The following is a 13,505-nucleotide window of genomic DNA, read 5'->3' as shown; positions in this document are numbered from 1 at the left end:
AGACCGCAACAACAATTAATACCAGAGTCGTGCATGCATAGATGCGTAGCGTAAAACTGGACAGGCGTGGATCATAAATAAGTAATTTGTGTGCTATGGATATATGCGTCTGATGAAAGAACAATGGAATCGGAGGATGGAATCAGTTATTGTTTCTGCAAGTGATGGGGCTTCTCGTTCTGCTGATTCGTTTGCTACATATGTACAAATTGGACGAGCTAAAGCAAAATTTAGGATATAAATAATATATTAAAATTGCGTTTATTTTACTGTTACATACATGACCCAGTTTACAATTTATTTACTAAATATTACAAGTTTTTTGACTTGATAGGAATTTCTAATTGTCTAATTTTTTCTAATTTTTTGACACATGCACTAGTTACACATCTTCTCGCCTAACTTCACCGTAACTTAATCAATGTTGTTATATCTTAGGTTGGAATGTCCCAGTGATGTTTCCCATAAATATTTATCCTAGAAAAACAAAAGTTTCAAAACAGTTTCATTCGATGGTGACGTAACAAGAACAATAAGGGGTTTCACACAACATACTAATCACTAAACTTTACACGGCATCAGCAATCTATGAATATCAAAACAACTGCAACAACATTACTTAGAATCATTCTTAAGAAAGCAGGCACAGATTAAAGTAAATTGGACGCTTGCATGCATCCAAGTTCAATTACAGAACACACCACATTCCTCACTCGTTCCATACCTCACATTGAATTAGCATGTCTTGTGAATTATTATAAATTTAATTTAACGGAGAAAAAAAATCGTTGCTTAAAATGTTCAGTCTGTCATAAATATTATAATTATTTTACAACGGGGATATTAACTTGCACCTTGTAAAATGGCATATGCTTCGTCTAAACGTGTGAACGAAATCAGAACGAAATTTCAGATCCACTGCTGTTCACCCCGACGACGGACTTTGGGATGGAGAGCGAGGTGGGCGAGTAGACGGAGGACGCTGAAGCACTGGGGGTTGGAGTACTTCTGTAAAATGCGGAAGTCTCCGTGTCCGTGTCACTGTTGAGGATGAAATTTTGTAGAGATGAGAGACGACCCGTGTCACTGGAGCTGAGGGATGACACGTGATGGAAACAACAAGGTTGCGAAATCTCTGACTTTTTCGGTTTCACAAATTTGGTAGGTTTGGCTGATTTTGAAGATTTTGCTTCCTTTTTATTCTTCTTGGAATTCTAGGAATAATTTAGAGTATTACATTTTGCATATTTAGATATGAGATGTTTAGTAAAATAACCAATATTTGAATGACCCAAATTTTACCCAAATGAGAGATTAAGCTCCCCTTCATACCATCGTATTGATGGACTCTCATTATGAATATGTTATACAATTATACAAAAATCAAATACAAGATACTCTCCTTTTCCCACCCCAATGCAAACCAAAGTGGAACCTCTTCCTGGCCTCACTGATGGACTCTCATTAAGAATTCGTTATGCAATTTGGTGGTGGTCAGTGTGTTCAAAAGCAAAGACAAGGAATATTCTTAATAATACTCTCCTCTTCCCACCACATTTTGTCTTATCCTGGAGTATATTTCTCCAATTTAAAAGAATCAATAAAGGGCGAATAATAATAATTTTCAATTACTTTCCGATACATTACATCAATCATAACTTTAGTCTAGTGTAGTGAGTAGTTTTAAATTGTAACGTGGATTGTTATAATCCAACCTAATTGTTTAATAAACCGGTTAAATTTAACGTAGTGTTCTGTTTGGAAAATGTAAGTATGATTATGTTATTATTATTCATTATTTAATAACTAATTTAGTAATTATGCAGATAAATATGCTACCTAAAATAATGAGAAAGGAGGGAAATGAAAGTGATTCTTTCACTGATGATGATGATAACGAAGGAGAAATTAGTAGCAGTGACAATGACACGACCCCCACAAAGAGAGCTCGAATGTCGTCATCAAAGTCATCGAACTCATCCGGTTAGTGTCCCGTATTTGCATGATTCTGGAGAAAGTCATTTCTGAATGATTGTGAGATAATCATGTGTCATTTTCGTGCGTAATTAGGATATCAGTCCACTCCACGCAGGGTCACTCGGTCCATGAAAACGGGGGGAGGGACAAGTTCAGCAGCAGCAAATAAGGAGTTGAGAGGAGCATTTGATGATGATGACGATGACGTCACGGTTGGTGAAAGCACTGACGATGAGGTTGATGAATTAGAAGACCCTGATGAATTAGTAGAAAAAGAGGTTTGTTTGTAGCCCAAGATTTATGATATGACATGATTTACTATTATGATTATGAATTTAGCAGGTGGATTTAAAAGATTGGAAACTTGGACAAATTGACGATATTTTTGAAAAGATCAAGGCTAAAATGGATGAGTCAAAGGCTGGAAGGAAAAGAATGGCATTTTCCACTCTTCGGAGTTTCATAGACAAGGTTAAATTGCACAAAAATATTAAACTATACAATTATGTTAACAGATCTATATTTAATTTTAGTATGAAAACGTTAAGCAAGCCACAGAAGTTCTTCCTGAAATGCGCATCAAGGAATATTTTGTCAAACTGCCTCCTCCAACTGACAATCAGGAATACAATGATGCTGTTGCAAATTTAGAGGAACAGGACAAGGCTCGAGGAAACCGAAATGTCAAATTAAAATGTCCTTTGCAACCCTGTCCAACAACTTTTGCTACTATATGGAATGCAAAGACACATGTGCTTGCAAAACATTTGAAGCTAATGTTGTTTGGTTGCCAAAAATGCCCACTCAGGTCATGGAAAGATTATCCGAACATGAAACATCATGTTATGTCCAGTCATTTTGGTAAATTTAATATTATTTTATACAAACGAACCTTATCCTGAATTCAATTTCATATATTTTATTATTGCAGATGTCAAACATAAATGTCCAGATTGTCTCATGTTGGTAAAGAAATTGTTCAATTTGGATCTTCATGCAAAACTAGGTCATGTCACACCAACTGGAAAAGAAATATTTTTCTCTCCATCACAGCGTAAAATCGACAAGAAGCCATTTAAACCTGAGTATATAACAGGTAGTTTACATTGTCGCTAAATATCCAATGAAACTCTAACTTAATATGTGGCATGGTTTTCTAGCCAAGTTCGGATGCACGTATCAACTCTATGTCATCCCATGGGTGGATAAGAATGGGAAGCTGGTTGATATCAGTATTTGTTTTACCAAATTTGATGATATCAAAGAAGTAGCTCGTCAATTGTGGACGGACATCGTCAATGCCTGTGAAAAAATTGTCAACGAAGTCGAGAATGACGAAGAGCACGTGAGTGAAAGTTGGGTTGAGATGTGTGGATCAGCAAGAGCAGAACGCGCAAAGGGTCATGAAATGCGTCCCGACCTGGCTTTCCCCCTTGAAGTGTATGGAGTCTCACTCATCGTGGCTTGTCAGCTAAAGTGGTTTGCAAGACTTTACTACGACTGCGTCAAAATCATGTCCACCGGAGAAAGCAAGTATTTTTTCCAAAAGTACAACCAAGAATTGAAAGATTTGTTCAATGCTGCCCTCACGAATGTGAATATGCCCCAGAAGAACATCGATCATGTTAACCTGACTGGAGCACAATTTAATATGCCTGTTGATGAGTGATAATTTGTTTTTGTTTTATTAATGAACTAGTCTATTTGTATCGTTGTTACAAACTTAATAAACTTAAATAAGCTCAACTTCTAATTTATTCAGTATTTATAATTATTTCCTTACCTTGGACCCGGAGAGGCTAATGTTTGCAAAATCAGAGGTAAGTTTGTCCACTTTTTCCGAGAAACTCACAGCACTTTCCTCATCATCAAAGCTCAACCCAATTACTTTGGAGTGGTCTAGGGAGAAGTGGAAGGAGTGGAAAGTGTTGGATCCTTCCATGACTTTATAACTGGTCAGGTTATCGATAACATCTTTCCACAAGGCGAGCCCCGAGCCCAACTCGGCTAATACGATCTTGATTTGTCGCTTGTCCCTGGATTTGGTCTCGCCAGAGTCGAGGAGCAGGACTGGGACGCCTGTATATTTGAGGACCCAGTCGTCTGAAGTTCCAGTCCTTTGTGACCTCGACCCCACGACGGATTTCTTCATGACGTACAAGTTTGCGAGCGAGTCTGCCACAAAAACCGTGGTTTTCCGTCCTTTTAAAGCGTACTCTATCTTGACTCGCTCCTCACTTGTGATCTTGGTTGGAGTATCCAAACCACTGTCTGCTCCTCCTTCTGTAAAACATTAGAACACTATTAATATTTTGTTACTTACGTAATAACAAACATGTGCTCATCTAAGACGATTATTTGCATATGCTAATCCGTGCAAGTGAAGTACCATAAATTCAAAAACAAATAAATTACCAGCTCTGTGGTCTTGCTGTTGCTGCTGCTGTTGAATATCTGGAGATGGACTTTGTCCTAAACCCTCCGCAAGATTGTAGTGATCTGGATCCGACCCCGCCGAGACGGATGAGTACTCCTCACTGCAGCTCGAGTCTGGTATCGGGAGTGGAATGTCCTCCGAGCTTCCCGCAGTCGACCCTTCATAGTCAGGCTCAGGTATTTCGCACTCGACCTCAATGTCACCGTCCCCCGCGCTGGAAATACTTACAGAACCAGACACGCGACTAGATCTCCCAGTGTGATGACTTCTCCCACTTTTGTGACTTTCACTCGTACTCTTGAGTGTTTGACTTCTCTGGACACGACTTGGGTAAAAGTCGCTGTTGCCCGTGCCAGTGCCAGTGCTCGTCGTCTCGAACTTGTCAAACATGACCTGCCTCCCAAAGTTTTCTGCATCCCCTTCACTCCCATTTCCCACGGCGTAGGGATAGTCGTTGTCATCACTGTAGAAAGTGAGGACTTGTTGGCTTCTGTGAAGTGACTTGGGAACAAATGGGTCTTGCACTTTGATTCGATACTCTCCAATGTCACTCACTTTGTAGGGGTTGGGATCATCCCGGTATCGGAGGTCCGCATTGGAAGATTTGTGGCTCGCAAATGTGGACATTGTCGTTTTTGGCATGTATGAAGGTGGCATCAAGTTCAAGTTGCTGCTCGAAGCGTTCAGTAGAACGGTTGATTTGTTATTATTGATTTTGGGGTTTGGAGCTGTCCGGTACTTGTCGAGGTGGGAGGTGGATGGATAATGGCGAATAAACGTTTGTTCATCCCCACTCAAACGGTGGCTCGCCATGGTTTTTATTTGTATAAAGTTGTCAAAACTTGCACAAGTAATGATTATAACTTACATGACATCACAGTAAATAATTTGCTGGTGACTGGATGAGGTTAATTTTACGACTGTGTTCACAAGTCTTGCCCAATGGTCTAAGAGTCTTTAGAATGAACTAAAATATATATGTTCACCTGCACCAACTGAGGGTACCCTAAGACACGGTCAGTCAATTTCTACCTCTTTTAATCCGATTTCAAAGTTTAACACAGTCCACTCGTTGTTGTTGAGTCGGTTCGAAACAAAAAGAAGACACGACGATTTCGTCAGTGGGTGAAGAAGCTAATTGCACAATTCGATGCTCTATCACAACCAAGTGCGATGATGATAAGGTAAAAATTTACGAGAGGTTCCAACCCAGAAATTGCTCAAGGGTACGACACAAATGGGAAAAGTAAGTTACGTACACAACAACAAAACAACGCTGCTTTTCACCGAAGCAATCCCGTTGTTTCCTGTTTCTCGTTTTGCATTGCTTCTCCTTGCTTCATGCACCTTTTCATGGTTTGAAATGTTTGCAGTGGGAGTAGCAGCGGAGTCAAGGTAAGTTTTCTTTACTTGAACACATGAATGCGTACAAATAAAATGAAAAAAATTGTTCCACGCTCTGGTTCCTTTTTGTAGGTCACAAGTCAAGCCGCCTCTCTGGGAATTTGTTCACTGCTGGTGTTCCTCGGACAGTAAAAATAATATGTTTCTGTGAAGAAATTCAAACTACTAAACACACAAAATAAACACTTGTATCATCCACCCGATAGTCCTCAACGGTCAACAATTGCAGCGGTGGAACAGGTGTTGTTTGATTACTTAATAATGCAGTGATTCGTTCTTGGGTAAAGTAAAGCGTTGCTATCGTCGTGGGGGCTTCCGGTCAATTAAGCCCAAATTTTCTTCCTCTGCAAAAATAGTTTACCAATCCAATCAGCTTGATTCAATTATATAAGAGCCGTTTGCCGTTGGACGCGCGACCGCTTGGTTGCTAAAAGATTTTCCTTGATCTCTTTTCCACAAATCATAAAACGACGCAGATATTGAAACGTAATCGCAAATTTTGCCTACCGAATCCGACTGACTGACTGGCTGACTGACTGACATTCATTAAATTATTTATTTGTTGTACAAGGATGAGGAACGGGAGTGCCAATTGTCAATAATATTCTTTCTTGGTTCTTGATGCGGAGCGTGACTGACGGCTGATGGTCAGAGTCGAGAAGGAGCGTCGTTCTGCGTTCTTGAGTCGCAAATGGTGTTGCCAATCTGAAATACGTAAGAAAAGAATGTGAATAAAATTAAAATCAAAATAAATGTGACTCAAATGTTCCGTTTCTCGTTTTAATTAGATTCTTTTTAAATCTAGTATGCGGTGCAAATAATCATTATTTCTATTATTATGGCGTCCTTGCAATGCCAGATGCCTATTTCTTGTCAGGACACGAAATTCATAGATTCACGCACTTTTAATCATCGCACACTGATTTGTCCATTTGGAGTTATCTATTATTTTGGTTAAAATATGTAGTATTGGTTGTAATATTAAGTGGTCATCATGTTTTGTTCAATCATTTCGACACGATAAATTGTTGTTATTACAAGTATTGCAATAACAATTGTATTGTTAATATGTAAATGTTTTTTTAGATAAAAAGAAATCAAATTTGCTAAAAATTAAATTCCTGACTTTTTCTTTTATCGTGAAAATCGTGAAAATTGATAATGACAAAATTTGTAAATTTCATAAAAAAATGTGTAAAAGGCACTTGGGCAAACATTTAATAAGGCAGTGTACATATGCCTGCATGTCTCACTTTCATCGAGTCAAACGACAAATTCATTTAGCAAGTCTCACTTGAAAAAAGTGTCAAAATAAAATGTGTGTGTGTTCAAAGAGAGATCCAACAGCAAATGTTTGAACGGTACAAGATTCGATAATAATTTACTTTAGGAATTAAGCGTGTGTCATCATCCTTATTAAAGTGGTTGTGGAAAGTGAGATTAAAATCGCACGAATTGTTAATAATTTTATTATGCTAAATAAATCATCCCAACCAACCAAACATTTTAAAGTTCAGACTATGAATGTGCACATTTTTGACAAATATAGATTTACATATTTTTTTGCACTTTGCTAACTAATATTACACAACCTATGAATGAATTAAACATATGACAAGTCCTGCAAAACATTTTTCAAGCCGTGTAAAAAAAGAAACGACACAGCTAAGAACAATCAATAATGTACGAAAACAAGCTCTACTCAGAAACTTTTGTTTGTTAACCAACTCATTAAGTAAATAGTCACCTTTAAAATGGACTGGATGATTGGGTATTAAATTTATCGTTGAATTGTACGATGATGGATGCGAGTAATCCATTGATTTGTTTTTTGTCGATTGATGACCAAATTTCCCGTCTCACGGTTTCATATGCATTATGCAGCCAAGAGGAAAATAAAGTGGGAGGATATGGTCATATTCTTCGAGGGATGCAGGATTGCTTGTCTTAAATTAAATTGTCTTTGCTCAAGCAAGCATAATGATGCTCATTATAAGCCCCGTCTTATGGCAATAATCCAAAAAAAGAGATGTTTAAAAAACGTCAAATTCTCATTTGTTTGCTATCAAAATAAAATAATCTAGTTTCTAATTTTGTAACTTAGAATTTTGCAAATTTACGGAAATTAAATATTCAACTTTTGCATAATATAAATGGAAATTTTTCCTGTCATACTTTTTGCATTTTTTGGCAGATGTATGTTGACTAGAAATATTTTTCTCACATATTCAGATCCAATAGGTCACGGAGGAGAGAAACCCCACTGTAAAATTGCATTTTTGGCAGAAGGCAATAATCATTAAACATAATCGTGATGTATTTGCACCTTATTCTATCTGAATCAAGTCAAGTCACGTACATAATAAGACAAAATCGGACACATCTCACCCTCTGAATGTTCACATGTATTTTAGTTCTGGGAATCGAAATACTCGAGCAGATATCGACTTGCAGTCTGTCCGACGATAAGTATATTATATTTATTTTATTGCGATAAAAGAAAAATCGAGCAGCGTGTCTATCAAACCAGACAAGCATGGAACTTATGAGAACATGACGACGTGTTGGTGAAACCCGAATCTTGTAGTTCACAAAAACAATAAAGTTGGGTCTCAACCTTTTTACTTCTCTTTGTCTTATCGAGCAAAACTGATGCCTTTATGAACCTGCCAGACACCAGAAGAAGAAATGACTCATCACACCACCAACCAAATCCACTTATGGCGACTGCTAAACAGCTCGGTAAACTTGATCATCCTCACCTCACTTTCCTCCTTCTTTTATCTTGGACAAATTCCACTTGACTGCCAGAAAGGACGAATGATATGAATATTCAGATCTTTGGAATGACAAAATAATATAATGCGTCTTTTCTTGCTTGATGTACTTCGTGACCATATAGGAATTTTAAGAATGGTGAGCTTTTCTAGTTATTATGCAAACAAAACGAGCTTATTTTTATGAAAAGTGGTCAAATGCATACGTAAAAATGTGCAATTTTATCTCCAAGACAAGACTAAACAGTTTTTTGATATCCGTGATAAATTACCTTGAAATTGTCTTGAAAAGGCTCCAGTAAACTACTCATTCGTCTACCAACCAGTTGAAATGGAGACTATTATTTATTTAAAAACTTGCAACTCGTCCTTTTCTCGTTAGCCGACACCAATACTTAAAAATGTTCCCATCGCATACTTGAACTACAACTTTTAATGGTCACTGCACCAATAAAATATTAAACAAAACGGTTTGTTTATAAATACGATGAAACTTTGCTTCTCGGCTCTGATTGAACTTATCACGTACACACTGAAAATGTCTTCCTGATTAACAATTTATTTAAAAATTTCAGCTTCATTTTCCACGTAGCCATTATTCATTTGCATATGTAATTCAACAATCGAATGCCGTCGTAGACAATCAGTTTCTATAAGTACGACGAAAAACATGACCTTATTTCCTGAATAAACTTTCCAATGTCACAATATAAATGTATTTAAGCACTGGAGAAGCCTAAGTATCAATAGACGATTTGTTGAACAAAATGGTGACGGGAAATGTACAAATTTCTCCCTTACTAACACTCGTGCCTGGCGAATTGATAGTCAACCACTGTTTGCAGGCACTTGGCTACTGTGCATAATTCTGTATGGCGTTGTTCTACTCAACAAAAATTATTAAAACCACCACATCAGGCAGGAGAGGGGTTGATGGTAATGAGTAATTCAAAACTGAACCTATGTTGCTGCTATTTAACTCTAAGGTGGGCAATCCCACGCATCCTCATAATTCTCACCATTAAAATCGCACATTCTACAGAAATGATGTATGTCTGTATGCACACATTGCATAGGAACGTTCGCAGATTGTAAGATTTGTAACCACTACCACAGGCACTTATTCCTAAAATTAACCATAATTTCCAGATCATTAGGACGTACTTATTTTCAAAACTTGTTAAATTGCAATCCAATATTTCTCAATATATATCTTAATCAAGTTTACATATCATCAATAATGAATGGATACTCCTGAAACAGCAAGTGTCTCAATTTTCACAAAATTCTTAAAGTTTCTCACATAGCTAAGTGCAAGATGATTTTTCCGTCACAAATCCAGCATAAAAACAATTATCAGCACTATCAAGTATAGAAACGGGAAATATGTTCTACTGCGTTTTAATAGGAACAAAATGCATAACACACTATCAAGTTAACAATCCAGGGTTCCAATCATGGTCTACAATTGTATAATGACACCACAATTTTCCATTCGCAAAGTGGGGTTCCCCAGATACTTCTCACTACTGCTACTGGAACGATGGGAGAAAAATTGAAAACCTGACACGAGTTAGCCAACGTACGTAAAAATATAGTAACGCATAATCACATTGAACTGAAAACAATATTCAACAACAAACAAGCGATCGTCATCCAAAATCACATCGTTATTGTACAAACATACCACGTCAGACAGATAAGACTGACACACAACGCATGTCGCCGTTGTCGAGCAGTAGTGTAATATTAAAGGAGTACAAAAAGTATTTGTTTGTTGGTATGTTTGTCATGTAACACGGCGCATTGTTGTTGATAGCGAGCGATATCCCTCATTCGTGGAAAGCCATATATATGAAAACATAAAGGATGCTTGGTGGTGTTTGGAATGCATTCAGCATAACTCCATTAACAGGAACAGATAATTGTAAATGGTGGCAACGCAGCACTTGTTTAAATCAAAAGAGGAAGTGAACAGTTATTACGTTCTGCTATGATTTTTTGAACTAAAAAATCCTGCACCCAGCTATCCTGCCCTAGAAAGAAGGCACAGACAACTGCGAACTATTGCTCTTTGGTGTTTGCTACCTCAATCCCCCCAAACAAACGATATAATAATAACTTCGCTGTTCAAAATTAACCTCTTGCTACCTACAACAATGCTGCACATATGCCATATTTAATGCACAATGTAAAGTCACTGCCAGCAGCACGGCATTTGCTAATAAAAACCACTACTAATAATAATAACGCACCGATTGATGCGCTTGTGAGATTGGCAGAAGAATTGGGTTCATGGGCAGTGAGCATACTAATCCATGTGCAACAAGGCGTTCATCATGTCAGAGAGGATGTAAATATGTATGGATGGCAGACTGTGCGGTGTTTTAATTAATAATTTTTGACGTTAATGTTGATTCTTCTAATGCAAAGTCTGTGTTAATGAATAGCTTATTGCATCATTGGGCCGTCGCCGGTGGAACAATGTCCATCAGATGCATGGGTTACATAGACGTGCCATGCGTCACCTACATTTTTGTTAAAACAATAAACTCCATTAGAAATCGAACGTGACTAATTTGACGATCATGAATACAAAATAAATATGTTATTTATGGGAGCTATAAATGGGCAATGAAATTTTGTATGTATGCTGTACAAATTTGCGGTGTTAGTCTTCATGTACTCACAAACTTGTGAATCGTCCAACATTAATGAAATGATGTGTCCAAGTTTTGACAAATCTATTGAAATGGGTGCCTTACTTTTTTTAGGGATATGAAACAAACGAAAACTTATTATCCCAACTGTCCGAAAGAAATTAGGGATTTGCTTAAAGCGGAGAAAACGAAGAACGACGCAGCAGTACCGCGAATGGATTGACAACTGTGTGACCAATTGTGAATGGAGACATTGCAATTGGGTGTTTTTCGCGTATTTCGCGTACAATGCAAATCGACACATTAGTTCCAAAACAACTCTGATAATGCTTGGTTGGTTGGACCACCACCACTGCCACTCACTCGCTCATCTGTGTAAAAGTTGACCACATCACGCGTTACAAATCCGGAATTTACCAATTAATTGCATATTGTACTATTTTATTGTGGACGGTGTGCATTGTTCCAAAATGTTTCTTGGCCAACAATTAGCATAACGTGCGGGCATACATACACAAATGAGCCACCTGACGTTGAAATCTTCAAATTGATGATGCACATGTTTATTTTAAATTAATGAAAGTGTAATAAAAACTGGTCTAAAAAACCTACATGAAATGTTCCACTTCAATTTGCATCAAGTCGCGATCAGTGGTACACGAACATGTGACTTCAGTCAGGATACCTCACAGCCAAGTGCTTACATTTGTACAACCGAAAGTCAATTCGCCATAAAGCTCCGATCCTTTTCGCCAAAGGAATACGTTTGACAATGGTAAAAGCTAGCAGCGTTGGTGAGAAATGCAGAAATATGTATGTATGTCACCAAGCTGGCTGGTGACAAAAAGCGTGAATAGACAACATGCAGCTACAGGCAATGAAATTCGCACTTAATGAGAATGTCGCACTGCACTCCGTCGTCGTCAACCGCTTTAAAAAGTTTCTGCACCAAACCGCAAAGTAGATTTTGAGATGATTCCGTACATTTGTGAATAAGACTCGGTCATGTCATCATTTGTATAACCGCAACTTTTCACCAAAAACTTTGGAAACAGACCATCCCAATATGTACGATTTTAAAAGCGTTTTGACAGTACCGAATGGGAGTATCTGTTCTACTAATGAGAACGACGGATGAATAATTTTCTACCAAATTGTAGAGCACCATCATCCCTGGGTAAAAAAAAATATATAAAAAATGCCTTCGAGAGACAGTGTCATTTGCGTATATCATCTCAATGTGTTGTGCCTCCGCCAATCAAACGAAATGATCATCGTTACTAACACAATTTTTGGAAATGGTCGTCTAGCATCGCGGAAAAATCACATCTTCGCATCCCTACGGCAAATTTAAGAAAGTCATTATGACACAAAAATTTAGACTGTCAAATTTTGCAATTAATGTTCTCCCCAGAAGAAAAAGGGATGCAGATTAGACTTGTCTACATCGAAGAGTTTATTAGATTAAACCAAGTGAAGAGTAGATTAGCAAAAATTAGGAATGAGTTGCACTTCATTCAAATAATACTGCTTAATTTCCACCAAGCATACTTAGTCGTGATACGAATAATGCTTCTGGGGTGGTTTTACTGATGGTGTGGTTTCAAGAAAAAATGATAAAAAAACATCAAACAATTGGAGCTGATCATTGCACCAAGTCACAACAACCATCTCACGCAGCAGAAATTGTCATTTTGTTTGTGATTACCATACAATTCTACGACTCCGATCCACATAGTTCGCTTCGTCTGATTAAACATTAAATGATACGGAAACACCATTAGGTTTTACTTTTTTCAGTCATCTGGCCGGGCTCCTACATAAATTGGCTGATGTGCCTCTAATTACCAATCCAACCTACAATTTTACTAATATGCAGTACAATTTAATAAATTTGACTCATCACTCCAATATTTTGGGGTGAATTGAAGAAATGTCATGACAAAACGGCCATGTTATCCTTTTCGTGGCCAAGTAATTATGTTTAAGACGTAAGGAATCATGAGCAAGATTTCACTTGCGGTGATCCCAAAGTATTTACGCAGTTTTACTTGTGGACTGTTATAATTGCCTTCGTCGTCGCATCCATTGCACTTCCGTACACAGAAATTCAGGATAATATTCACCCAGCACACAACAGTCGCACACAGGATTATGTTATGTACGACACGAATATTTTTAATGAGATTGCACTCATCTCAACTACAATTATGGAGCGCTTCGTGTTTCAAATAAAAAATACTGTGTCTT

The 13,505-nt window shown here is 37.6% G+C and overlaps 2 protein-coding genes across 8 annotated transcripts in view; one reads left to right on the top strand and one right to left on the bottom strand.

The window, feature by feature from the left end:
• Window positions 1-229: 229 nt before the first annotated feature.
• Window positions 230-13,505, bottom strand: part of LOC110850741 — a 35,904-nt gene continuing 22,628 nt past the window's right edge. The window contains exons 3-6 of one of the 4 annotated variants that reach the window (XM_022098273.2): window positions 6,326-6,523; window positions 4,393-6,162; window positions 3,761-4,260; window positions 230-1,214 (exon numbers count right to left, since the gene is read on the bottom strand). In XM_022098273.2, the coding sequence (XP_021953965.1) occupies window positions 897-1,214; window positions 3,761-4,260; window positions 4,393-5,227 (1,653 nt within the window). In that variant the 5' untranslated portion in view covers window positions 5,228-6,162; window positions 6,326-6,523 and the 3' untranslated portion in view covers window positions 230-896. Of the gene's footprint in view, window positions 1,215-2,098; window positions 2,233-3,760; window positions 4,261-4,392; window positions 6,524-8,867; window positions 9,774-13,505 lie in introns of those variants that run through there. The other 3 variants (XM_022098274.2, XM_022098272.2, XM_035852778.1) reach the window with 3 other exon arrangements.
• LOC110850742 lies at window positions 1,341-3,730 on the top strand. 4 transcript variants are annotated; one of them, XM_035852781.1, is made up of 7 exons: window positions 1,341-1,983; window positions 2,071-2,255; window positions 2,317-2,448; window positions 2,511-2,838; window positions 2,909-2,943; window positions 3,031-3,073; window positions 3,138-3,730. In XM_035852781.1, exons 1-7 carry the CDS (start codon window positions 1,821-1,823, stop codon window positions 3,644-3,646), a joined length of 1,395 nt encoding a protein of 464 aa, XP_035708674.1. In that variant the 5' UTR covers window positions 1,341-1,820; the 3' UTR covers window positions 3,647-3,730. The 4 variants fall into 4 exon arrangements, with proteins under 4 accessions (XP_035708674.1, XP_035708673.1, XP_021953969.1 ...); XM_022098277.2 differs by having other exon boundaries at window positions 1,342-1,767; window positions 1,827-1,983; window positions 2,909-3,073; XM_035852780.1 differs by having other exon boundaries at window positions 2,320-2,448; window positions 2,909-3,073.

This window comes from Folsomia candida, unplaced genomic scaffold, assembly GCF_002217175.1.
Source record: "Folsomia candida strain VU population unplaced genomic scaffold, ASM221717v1 Fcan01_Sc006, whole genome shotgun sequence".
In the NCBI taxonomy this organism is placed as follows: domain Eukaryota; kingdom Metazoa; phylum Arthropoda; class Collembola; order Entomobryomorpha; family Isotomidae; genus Folsomia; species Folsomia candida.
The sequence above is the reverse complement of the archived record's forward strand: the minus strand, read 5'-3'. Positions and strand labels throughout refer to the sequence as shown.